General features: G+C 39.0%; 1 protein-coding gene across 1 annotated transcript in view; it reads left to right on the top strand.

The window, feature by feature from the left end:
• The window catches only part of gabrb1 (gamma-aminobutyric acid type A receptor subunit beta1), a 43825-nt gene that overhangs the window by 13283 nt on the left and 17531 nt on the right, over positions 1–13011 (top strand). The window contains exon 4 of the mRNA XM_037694718.1: positions 4350–4570. Coding sequence (XP_037550646.1) covers positions 4350–4570 — 221 coding nt within the window. The remainder of the gene's footprint in view (positions 1–4349; positions 4571–13011) is intronic.

Raw genomic sequence — 13011 nt, forward strand, 5'->3', positions numbered from 1 at the left:
CCCCCCCCCCCATGCAACACAAACGGGCTGTGCTGCTGTGCTCTCAGCTTTACAAGGCAGCACTTTCTCACGAGAAATAATGTCATCTCCAGTTTATTGTGGCTGCCAACACTTCCAGCAGCTGCTTAAATGAGTAAATCTTGTTGTATTACTCGAGCAGAGACACACAGGGCAGGATGTTCGGCTGTATCAAGTGTTCTGTCGGGTTTAAACTGGATCATGTGATTTGAGTCTTTCTGTAAAAAAAACGACTGAGCTGGATTTTGCACGTCTGATGAAACTAGGGGTGAGAATCTTTAGGCAACTCACGATTAAATTTAAATGTGATTCAGTGCACTGCGATGTGATCATATATTTATAGAGGCATCCATAATCACACTTCCAAACAAAATCATGAGCATATATACACTCAGACGCAAATAAACAGAATGTTTTGCTTTATGAATCAGTTTTTGTTCTATTCAAACACAATTTAAAAAGGATTAAAAAATCCTTTGATTTTTATTTTTTTTATCTCGTTGTGCGTGAAAATTGCTGTGTTAGCACGCCGTTAACCCTGGATGATCATGTTCTGTCCCGCCTCCAAAGGATGACACATGAGGTGGTGTCTAACCGGCTGCACGGTCAAAGTTGCAAAAAAAAGGCATATTTTTAGTTGCAGTCTCAGGAGAGATGCTTTTATTGAAATTTAAAATGGTAACTAGAGAAAAGAGGGAGACATAAATATATGGTAAAACATCGTGCCATATAATTGTGCCCTTCAGCGTTTTCTTTTATGTCCGGGTGTTGCTCTTCAGCACTTCAGAGTTCCAAATTTGGTTTGCATCTTTAAATAATAATCAATTTTTGACCATTTTTAACTGATTCAAAATCATTTAGTGATGCATCAAAAAATAAATCATACTTCTCAAACAAGAGGATTACGTTTTGTTTGAATACATTTAGTAAGTAAAGATTTCTGTTGCTCACTAAAATCTCTTATAACGTGAAAACCCAAGATTTCCCAGAGAATGAGCAGCTTTTTTAAGGTCTTTGTCAATGAGAAGTAAAAGAAATGGGACATGATGCACAAAGTGAGCTGTGAAAAAGGGGTTTTGGTCACTGCATGTTTGAACATGTGATGCTGAATTTTATATTGATTCCACGTGTTTGGATCAGTTTCTAAAGATCGATTCAAAGCAATATATCGACTCATGATGACATACCATATGGGTTTGAATAAATATAATTACTGTATTTCTCGTGAGTCTGATTACATTTTACTATAAAAACAGACAAAAACAGGCTGACATGATGTGCGTCAGATGATTGTAGACTTTGAATGTTCCAGTTTTAGTATTTATCAGGTCAAAGTTGTCGCAGTGTCTGGTTTTGTTGACCTCTGAGGGTGCAGAAGTCCTTAAAGCACACGCTCGCCTTTTTTCAGAGAGTTCATTTCCCTGGAGCTCCCTGAGAACTGCACGCACAAGCAGCTTTGTAAGCTGCTGCTGGAGGAATAGACGAGCAGGGGTGCATCTCTCTCCTCTTCCTCTGAAGGTTACCTGCATCTGAAAACACCAAAACATATTAGCAGCTGAGAAATTATATTTTCTGAAAAGGCAGCAGGAACACTGAGAGCTGCTGAAATTTGATGAACTAAAAGAATTAGAACACCAGCTAAAATCTAAAATAGCAAAAAAAAAAAACGGGCTAAAAGTAGCAAAATGCTAGCTGAAAGCAGCAAAAGCTTTAAAAAGTAAACACTTCAAAGCCAAAGATATATAAAGAAGTACCAAAAGAAGCATCAAAATTATAATTTATTGCGGAGTTTGTTATGAGTTTGATTATTTGAACATAAAAGTTAACTATAAGCTAAATCTTTCTAGCTCAAGTTACAAAACTTGGCTAAAAGCTAAAGTGGCTAAAAGGTGTAAAGCAGCATTAAATCCTTATTTGGGTTTCAGTGAATATATTTGCTTAATTTCTGAACATAAAAGTATAAAATGCTAACTAGAAGCTAACTGCAGCAGAAGGTAAGTTTTGAAAATCGTGAAGTATCAAAAGGTAAGGTAAAAGTAGCAGAACAGAAACTTAAAATCCAAAGCAAAGAAAGAAAAGAAGCACAGAAGCTGAAGCAGACTTGGAGAGCTCTAAATGTTTTTCCACTTCACCATTTTCCTCAAGTTAAAAACTCCAAAATGATTTCCTGTCAGCATATCAACTTACTGCTGGAACCTTCTATCTCCTGATGGAAAACAAAAAAACAAAACGGAACAAACATTTGATGGGTTTGGATTACATCTGAATGAAGAAGTAAATAAACCTCCACCAGCCTTTGAATGGAACTTCTGAGCATGCAGTACTGGAGAGTGAAGAGATGTGCATCCTGATGTTCTGGTGAAAATGTGAGCCGGCAGTGAAATGTGATCCCTGAGACTCAAACATCACACAGAACTAAAGCACCATGAACAGACTATCGAGAAGTTGGAAGTCTGTGGTTTGACTAATTTTACCTCTTAGTCCGATACATGCTGCTTTTGTAGCATTAATTAAACCAAATATGTGTTTAATTCAATTCAGTTTATTTATATAGCGTCAAGTCGCAACAGAGGTTGTCTCAGGGCACTGAACAGAAACATTAATATATATAAAAATAAGTTAACATTATTTATCTGAGGAGCAGACTGCTTTGAATTTAACTCTATTGCTGAAATCTCATCTTGAGCAAGCATGAAGGCGACAGTGGAAAGGAAAAACTCCCTCAAGAGGAAGAAACCTTTAGCAGAACCAGGCTCAGGACAAGCGGCCATCTGCTTCGACCAGCTGGGTTTGAGTGGACAGGAAGGAGGAACAGATACACAATGGCAGGTCAAAAATCACATATTAAGATAGAAATAGTATAAAATGAAAACTATTCAATTTTAGCAAATTGTTTAAGAAATAAGATCAATTTGTCCTCCAGTAGTTTAAGCCTATAGCAGCATAAGCCAACCCTAACTATAGGATTGATCAAAAAGGAAAATCTTAAGCCCAGTCTTAAAACTGGACAATGTGTATGTCTCATGGACAGAAACTGGAAGTTGGTTCCACAAGAGAGGAGCCTGATAACTGACAGATCTTCCTCCCATTCTGCTTTTGTAAACTCTAGGAACCGCAAGTAAGCCTGCAGTCTGAGAGAGGAGCATTTCAAGGAAACACCAAAAACATTACGCTGCCTGTCAAAGGACGAGCCATTTGTGTTGATGCATTCATGTGCCTGTTGCAGTTTTAGTTTATTACATTTTTTTCACTGATACCTGACACTGCACAGATCTGCAGCAGGAGCAGTTGAGGAGCTCAGAAAGATCGGAGGAGCAGGTGAAACGGGGAGTTTCGGCTCTCTGAGGAGCCTCAGGAACAACTGGAGCGTGCAGACGGAAACTGTTCGCCCTCTTTAATAAGAACTGACATCACCCAACGTAAATCTGTTCAGCAGTCTGCCGCGGGAGTGAATTATTTTGGAGAGGGAGGTGCAGAGTGAAGGCGAGGCCGTGGCACCCTGAAAACCCACAGAATGAATCAGCAACACACAAACAACTGTTTCTGGACTTAATCCTTTTGTTTACGTTGGGAAAAAGTTGTCTTTATATGAACTGTTATGATAGTTTTAGTCAGAATAATTTGTCTGGTTTAGTCTTTTTTTCCCTCATTGAATCAAACTTATTAAGAAATACGTCAAAAAAGGAAAAAAACAACTAGAAGTTGCTTTCTGAGAAGAGCTTTCTTCAAAAAACAAAAAATGCTATTCTTGCTATATTTAATATCTGCTGTAGGAAGCATAAAAAGGGCTGAAGTAAATACAATGATCAATGTATGTACGATTGCATCCTTCAACCAGAGTTTTTATGGAATTTAAAAGCTTTTTCTGTGAATTTTTGCAAATATGTATCTGGTATATTTGACATTTATCTTAAATTGCCATAATTAATCAGTGTAAATTTCTTAATTTCAGGATTTTAGCCTATAGAAATTCTATAATTTTACTATCTAACTTAATTTTCTTTTGTTTACCTTTTACTATGAGGCGTGTGTTTGTCTCAACCTAACTTTTCCGTTTTTTATGGGGCCTTTAAAGGCATCACGATCATATGAACTCTCTAAACAAAACCAAGCTGAAGTTTATTTTGTATGCTGCCTTTAGATGACGTGTGTTGTGAATCGATGTTATACAAAAACAAATAGAAAGAAGGATGAATCTAAGATCTGAGGGAATAACGTACAAATGAAGCTCTGCTGTGTCTGAGTGTGAAAAATGTATGGAGGATACACGGTGCAGTGAACGGATCGATACCTCGATGATGTGCTAACAGTTTCCTCCCCGTGTCCCTCAGGACTACACCATCACCATGTATTTCCAGCAGTCCTGGAGGGACAAGCGCCTCTCCTACACGGGGATTCCCCTCAACCTGACCCTGGACAACCGTGTGGCAGACCAGCTGTGGGTCCCCGACACCTACTTCATTAACGACAAGAAGTCCTTCGTCCATGGGGTGACGGTGAAAAACCGCATGATTCGACTGCATCCCGATGGAACTGTGCTCTACGGGCTCAGGTATGAGCTGTTGGTGGAGCTTTGGATTTACAGCACACATCAAACACCAGCTTTTGTTTCTGTCATGATAAGAGGCAGGAATAGAATCTCTGGAACATGAACTGCTTTTACTGCACAACAGCAGAAGCATACATCTTGTGTTCGGCTTCTAAATTCCCAGCATGGTTTCCTGTTTGTGCTCCCTGGTAACCCCCTATGGTAGCCCCACTAGGAAAATAAGGCACATCTCACAACATCTCCTCTCTTTTCTTTCCCCCTTTTTATTTTTTGAAAGAATAAAATAAAGCTAGCAAGGCATGAACAAAATTATAAATTCAGTTCTCAATGCGTGTATCAGAACATAACTTAAGTTGCCCGTTTGTTATGATTTGGACCCATGAACAGTGAAACATTTACCCCTAAGTTCATGCACATTAATCAAGGTATAAATCTAACAATGTTCAGTCAGGTCATCTGTACTGTTTCTTTTGTTGCTGAGCCATTTCATCCGAAGGACTTCTTCAGTCTGAGGAGCTCACCAAACCAAACTGAATCCCACAAACAGCTCACTCCCAGAGTGGGAAAAAAAAAAACAGTTTGCTGGTGATAAGATGGCCTCCGGGGCTCACCCTCTGCCCCGTCAACTCCTCCAAGACAGACTATGCCAAAGTGGTTCAAAACACCAAAGTTCAGTTAAACATTTACTTTGACATTAATGTATTAATGTAAAGATTTTTTTGAGAACTCTAAAAAAGTCTCTCTCTGGACTATGAATCTAAAGGAACAGTTCTTTTAGAATACAGGCCATTATAGGGTAGACTGTCCTCAGTCCTCATAAGGGATTATTCTGCCCTTTAGAATATAAAAGGGACCACCATCTCTAAATCCAAAAGGCGCTTTTACCTCCCGCCCTCTTGAAGTCACTTTCACGGGCATGGTTTACCCAAAGGAAAACCCTGGAACAGGGCCTGGTGGTGGTTGGCTTGCTGGTGCTTCCTGGGGAGCCACCACTTCTGTAGTTGTATAGTCCTGCCGCGGTGTCGTTGGAACAGTGCGTTGCTGCAGCTCATCAGGATCAGCTGCCCCCAGGACCACCTGAAGGGTGTTGTCTGTTCCTGCAGGTCACATTACCGTTGGCCATCTCCACCAAGTAGGATCTCGATTCTCTGGGCTTACCGATAACTTTGGCTGGCGTCGTCCATCCTTGATCCCCATCAAGTTTCACTTTAACATTCTGACCTGGGTGCAACTCAGGGAGTGGATGAGCTGAATCTCGTTGGTTGTAGAATAATCTATACGAGTCTTTAGCTGCAGCATCCTTTTGATACACCATGTCCTGATTGGCTGGACAGGGCAATGCTGTCTTTTCTAGAGCTGAGGCATTGGTGCGGATGTGGCATCCTGTCATAAGCTGAGCTGGACTTGTGCTGGTTGCTGCAATTGGTGTAGAAGAATAGCTCGTTAAGGCTAAGCTGAGGTCAGGTTGTTGAAGGATGTACTTGGCTGATTGGATAGCTCTTTCAGCAGCCCCATTTAAGAACTCGATTACATCTGGATAAAATAATAGACTCTATGTTATGTGGATGAAGCCATAGCTTTTTAAAGTCTAGGAACTCTGACGATGTGAACTGTTCCGTTGTCGCTGACAAATTCCAGCGATCCAGCGTTCCCCATCTCACAAACGTGTTTAAGCTTGTTGACCTGCCTGCTTGTGGTGGTAGTGAGGGAAGCAATAAATAACAGTCGCATGTGAACAACTAGTTTTAGCTGTCACCAGCAAACTAATTGATCCACTATGAGAAGGCGATTTTTATAAGACTGAGTTTATTGCAGCTCCTTCGACTGAAGAAGTCTTTTGGATAAAATATGAACAAGAAGAACCTGTCCAGAGGACCTGACTTAAACCTTGTTAGATTTATCTACCTGGACTACTGAGCATGCATCAGGACATTTTGAGGATCCTTTACCTGATCTATGAGAGTCTTTTGACTTGATGAGGTACTCTAAAATGTTTGTTTTGCACGGTGATACAAATATTTAACATCAGTTCGTCTTTAGCCAAAGAATCATCACCTTCCTTCTTCCATTAAAAAAAAATAATAATTTCACAATAAAACAAATCAGTCAAATAAAAAAGATTTTTCATGGACAACCAACAGAATTCATCATATGTGCTGAGATTTTTTTATTTGACGGTTTTAAAATTAGCTGCCATTTAAAATTTATAAATACTTTCTTTTTTTTTTTTTTTGTATTAACGTCTAAATAACAAAACAACAACGTGACATTTGTTTGTGTGTTTTTAAGTTTGGTTCATGCTTTTTGGTAGCAGCATTACAGTGCTCAGGTTTTGGTGAAAAGGAACCAGGTGGCTGAGCAGCAGGTCTCTGACTGTGGACCAGAACCGGATCAGAACCAACATGGTTTTCATGGCAACACTGTGGTGACTGGAAACCATTTAGAACACAACACCCCAGGACACAAAATGTGGAGAATAAGCTCTGAAGCACGTGGTTGGCTTTCTGAGTGGTGGAGACACACAAACCTTTTTCACTCACTGTGCTGAATATATTTTACTGAATGATATCATTTGATATTTTGGAAAAAGTATTGTGATGGACTTGCGACCTGTCCAGGGTCTACCCCGCCCCTCGCACAATGATTGCCAGACATGGGCACCGGTGACCCCAATGACCCAAAATGGAAGAAGCGGGTAAAAGATAATGGATGGATGGATGGATGGATGGATGGATGGATGGATGGAAAAAGTATAAATATAAACATACTTTGTAAAAATATATACGATAAAGTCAATTTTATTTAAAAAAGCATCTAACCCAAATTACAGCACTGATCGCAAAAAGATTTGCTATTCTGGCCTCCCATTAACTTTAATATTTCAAAATGTAGTTTGGACTTGAGTTGGTTCTGTCAGAGAAGTCAGCCATCTTGGAACTGAAAGGTCCAAGGTCAAAGATTTTGAAGCTTATGTCAGATATACCTATTGTATTTTCTGTAAAGATGCAGAGTGAATGCTAAAATCTGCAGAAACTTACAGAACTGCGTTGTAAAGGTAAAAAGAGTTGCAAAAGGGTTGAAAGAAAGTAACAAGCAAACTAAAAGCAGTAAAAGTACAGCTAAAACAAACAAAAACACATAGGTACTGTAGCAAAAGTCTAGTTCAAAGTAGCAAAATATTGACTAAAATTAGTAGAAGGAAAAGTAAAATTAGCAAAAGCGTGTAGCAAATAGGTAGCTCAAAGAATGAAAAGTTACACTAAAAATGGGGCAAAACGCCATCTGGAAGCAGCAAAAGATTAAAGTAGCAAAAGTATTATTAAATGTAGCAAAAGTACATTTCAAATTAACAAAAGAAAAGGTCAAAGTAGTAACAGGCCAAATAAAACTAGTAAAAGTACGGTTAGTTATTAAAAGTAGCAAAAGATTGACTAAAAGTAGTAAACAGAAAAGTAAAATTAGGAAAAAGACCAGCTAAACGAATGAAAAGTTGGGCTAAAAGTTGCAAAACACTGGCTAAAAGCAGCAAAGGGTTAAAGTAGCAAAACACGAGCCAAAAACAACAAAGGAGTACCTTTTATTTCTGAGTTGCCCTCGACGAAGACAGTCGCTCTTCTTCCTTCTCTGGCCTTTCCCCTGCTTTTGCTCTTTGTCCTGTGTATCAGAGCCTCTCTTTACACATCTTCTGAATCCTAAATTATTATGGATCTGGTCCAACCGTCTCTCAACGCAACTGATAAAATTTTCTCGAGGAGACTGGGTGCAGGAGAGCCCTCATGCCCTGAAGGGACAAACGCAGCTGGATATGTCATGGATTCCTGGGGTGTGTGGAAGATCATGTTTCTGACTACAAAGTCCATGCTCAATAATCCAGGTTTACAATCCAACATTTTTCAGTCAGGTCATCTGGACAGTTTCTTTTTTTTGTGCTGAAACGTTTCACCTTCAGTCTGGAAGGATTCATCAGTCAAGGAAACACACAACAAAACGGATTCTTCCCCCAACAGCTTACTCCAAAGTGGAACAAACCAGTTCTGCTTGTGATAAGATGGTCTTTTTGTTACGACCCCTCCTCCATTGCCGGCCCTCTTCCTTGTTGACAGTCTTGTCAAACTGGTTGAAAACAACAAAGTCCATGCTCAATAATCCAGGTATACAATCCAACATTTTTCAGTCAGGAAGTGTTCATGGACAATCTACAATCTCACCGTCATGTCGTCCCCCACCCCCTTGCAAAATGTATTATGTCTCTCTATGTTGCTTTGGCTGAGGCTGATTTTTTTGCTACCTTACAATGTGCCCTGTGTCAAGGACAATGTGAGATATCTTTATTTTTATACCTTTTTTTATTCATGTTTTCTTCCACTTTTTTTATCTAAGCGATAAGAAGCAGCAGCCCCCGTACACTTCCGTCTACCCTTCAGACGGCTGTACGAAACGTATTTTTGCTGTACTTAACTATTCAATGACAATAAAGTTAATTCTGATTCTGAAAAGTAGCAAAACAGTTGTTAATAACAGGGTAGCTAGAGTTACAAGTAACAAATGGTATCCAGAAGCTATGAGCTAAAAGTAGCAACATGCTGCAAAAAGTAATGGAAAACAAAAAATAGCAAATGGATCAGAGCAAAGGGCATAGACAGTGTTTTCACACAGGTCTGGAGGAAACGATGAAGGAGACGATCAGGGGAGCCGTCTCAACAATCCCTCCTGTTCAGTCGCGTCTTTGTCTCACTTCTTTTAGTGTTGTTTTTCTGTCGGGGGTCATTCAGCTTTACATGTTGGTTGTCTTTTTTTTTTTTTTTTGTACCCCCAGAAGGACCTGTCTGCTCACATCAGGCACATTAGCTTCCAGAAGAAAGCTGCTTTTCTCCAGATGAACGTATTTCCTGTGACACGAGGAAACGGAGAGAAGCAGAACGCATTAAGCCCGACCTGAAGGTCTTTTAGGTCCGAACAGGAAACGATGTGAAAAGAACGGAGAGCGCGAGCTAAATTTGTCTGAAAACAACACTTACTGGCTCGGCCTTCGTGGCTGACTGAACACAGGCCTTGTGGGCTTCTTAGAGGTAAACACTTTGCTGTGTGTCCAGATAAACAGGGCCCGGCCCAGAAGTCCATTAGCACACAACAGAAACCCTTCTGTTCATTCTGGCCTCCTGCAGTGTTTCCACTTGATTTAACCAGATTTAACACCAATTCCTCTTATTTTCAGCATTTATCCTGTTTCATATAAATATAGTTGCCTGCCATTTTAAGCGGTCTTTGAGTCGGTGCATCAGTTTGACGCCCAGAACGAATCCTAAACCAGCTAATGACCACTTGGACCACAAGACCAATGTAAATACAACACTGCTGTTTACATCATGTATTGAACACATCGTGTAATGAACGACAGAACCGGAACCAGCAGATGATTTTTTTTAAATGTTTTCGTGTTTGCACATTTTAGTTGTGCTGAGAAGTCGTTCGACGCCTCCTCCCTCCACCAAAATCGTTGCTCTGTGTTTAGGAGGAAGCTCCCTCCTGCTCTGCTCATCGTCACTTCTACCCGGGACATGGCCTAGTAGACTGAAAAGGAATATGCCCACTTATTTCAAACTGATAATAAAATATATATTAAAAAAAAAAAACTATCTAGAAAATTCTGAACAAATTGAAAAGTGCCACTGCCGCTACTCTCCAAAATTCCAACACATACCTAAAATCTTTAAAAAATTATTATTTTTTTTACTTATTTTGGCTCTGTCACTGCTTGGAGTAATACAATTTTTTTATTTTGAAAAGTGTCTGCAAGCTTTATTTTGAAACCATGTTCAAACCTCTTTTTAATGTTATTCTTCAATGTTTTTATTTTTAACATTATTGCAGGATTTGTCCAACACTTTTCTTCTGTTTGCCTGAATCTAAAGCATTTAATCAAAACTACTTTGGTCAAATTCATCACGAGTTATTGAATCAGCCATCACTGAATAATATAACTATTTGCTGAATAAGATAAAACCCAGTGAGTCAGAACGTTTCGAACAGCTTAAAGTTTAAGTGTAAACTTTCCAAAAATCAAAAGAACCCATATTGTGTTTTTTATAAATCATACATGATCTCAAAATGCCATCAGGTCAGACATGTTAACTCCAATGTTCTGTGACGTTTGTGCTTTTTTCGGCTTTTTCGGCTCCTTTTAGCTTCTTTCTACTAAATTCTGTTATTTTTGCTCAGCTTTGTTGCTACAGTTCAGCTTCTTTTTCTAATTTCAGCCTTTTTTTTTGCTGCTTTTCAGCTAATTTAAGCTGAACATCAGCTTCTTCTCTCTACATTTCAACTGTCGATGTATTCCAGCTTTCAGCTAAATCGTTCAGCAATAAGCATGTTCACAGGAAATGCTAATTCTCTCGTTTGGTTTGCCAAAGTTCTACTTTTACTTTTTTTTTTTTGCGCAATTTTTTTTTATTATTGTCTCAGCTGTACAAACCCTGGTCGAGCTTTGTGTTTTGATGTATTTTTTATTCATTTCTGAGGGAGGAGTAGCAAACTAAAAAGTGCAATACAAATTGAAGAATATCAGCTAATTAGTAACGCGGGCATTTTGGTGTTTATTGCATTAGTAACCTTAATAATTATCAACTCTATAGATAATTGTCCCCATTTAAAATAAATTAATATGACTTTCCTGATTCTGCCACTCTAAACCTTCAATAATTAAATGAGAACAAGAAAAAAACGTCATATTAACAACTCAAAAGTGAAATGTTTGTTATATTTTGTGTTAATGAATTGTATAAAGACATTTCTTCTCCCTTCACCAGTCTGGTTCCACAGAAACTGAAGGACGGAGGATGATTCCTTTTACCATGCTCTGCTGCAGAATCATTATCCCCTGAAGGCTCCCACAATTATTCATCCAGTGTGCTCGCTGCTCAGACAACGGCTATATTTAGGCTCCCCAAATTGACCTCAGCACCGACTGACTCACACACACACACCAGTTTAGTTGGTTGTTCGACATCCTGGTTTGGAGAAAACTCACCAATAATGTGTTTATTACCTTCACAGAAGCTGCAGCAGATCTTTGTTGCTGTCACTGAAAAACATTAGAAGAAGAAAAAAACGTGCGCTGGGAGAAATGATGAGTCAGCGGCTGGGTTCAGCTTGTGCTGCCGGGCCTGAGCTGATGCACCGTCCAAAAAGCTTTTGTTTCAGCAGAGTCAGAGTGCTCAGAAGGTTACATGTGATGGGATCACGTGAAAACAGCTTCACGTGAAGGAAATCTGCAGAGATATGTGCTGAAGGACTATTTGTTCAAACATATAGGAAGAAATATTGGTCAGTTGTTATTTTAACCAATAATGTTCACAATCTTTTATTAAACTTTATTTATGCGTTTCCCTGCAAAATCTGCAGACTTTCCAGAGATTTAGACTATCTATGTTAAAAAATGACAGCGTTGTAGCAGTTTTTGTCCAAAATTAAAAAAAAATGTTTGTGTTGTTAATGACTCGGCTATACAGAAATTTCAGCTCAGTATCTGTAAAACTGGCTGAGTTAGAGACATGTCTGTGTTTTTAAGGTTGCTAGGCCATTGGACTCCAAACAGCCAATGATTACAAAGGTAAATTTTATTAAAATTTTGCTAACAGACACACACACAAGTAGAAACATTATTGTCCGCCTTCTCCTTTCTTTATTCGTTCAACCTTTATTTAAACAGTTTAGTCTCACTGAGTCATGAGGACTCATTTTCAAGAGAGACTTGTTTTAGATAAACCACACACAACAATAAGAAGCCATAAAATTTTATGAAATAAAAAGTAAATAAAAGTAGTGATATAAAACAAAATAAAATCAAGCTTCATTAGGAAACGAGGTAAAATACTAAACACAGGAACGTCTGCATTGATTTTTGCATTGAACTTAATTGTTTAAAATCCCTTAGAGAGGTCAAAGTTGACAGCTTCAGATATTTTTGCAAGGTGTTCCAGGTTACAGGAGCGATGGGAAGGCCCTTTTGCCGAATTCAGTCTGCATTGAGGGGACGCTGCAGGTAATTATGTCCTGAGAGCGCACGCTGGAGCTGCACTCACACAGAGACACGTAGGAGGAGATGTATGAAGGCAGCAGACAAAGAAGTGATTTAAAGATGAAAATGTACCAGTGGGAGAGTCTGCATGAAGTTAATGATGACCAGTTAACCAGTGAATACAGGGTGCAGTGGTGGGAATGGTTATGAATCTTAGTGCACCATGACAGACAGTGTCCAACATCTGCAGGGTGCTTGTAGTAGCATTCATCTAATTAATGTCACCTTAGTCGATGGAGGGAAGGAAGCAGTTACAAGGCGTTTCCTAGCATTCGGAGTTAAATAGGATCTATTTCTAATATTAAACTCAATTTTAATTTAAGTTTCTTGTTTTTTTCAGTTCGTCAAGTTTGCGACATGCTTTTGC

The sequence above is a fragment of the Nematolebias whitei genome, chromosome 21 (genome assembly GCF_014905685.2).
Source record: "Nematolebias whitei isolate Nwh7 chromosome 21, NemWhi1, whole genome shotgun sequence".
In the NCBI taxonomy this organism is placed as follows: Eukaryota; Metazoa; Chordata; class Actinopteri; order Cyprinodontiformes; family Rivulidae; genus Nematolebias; species Nematolebias whitei.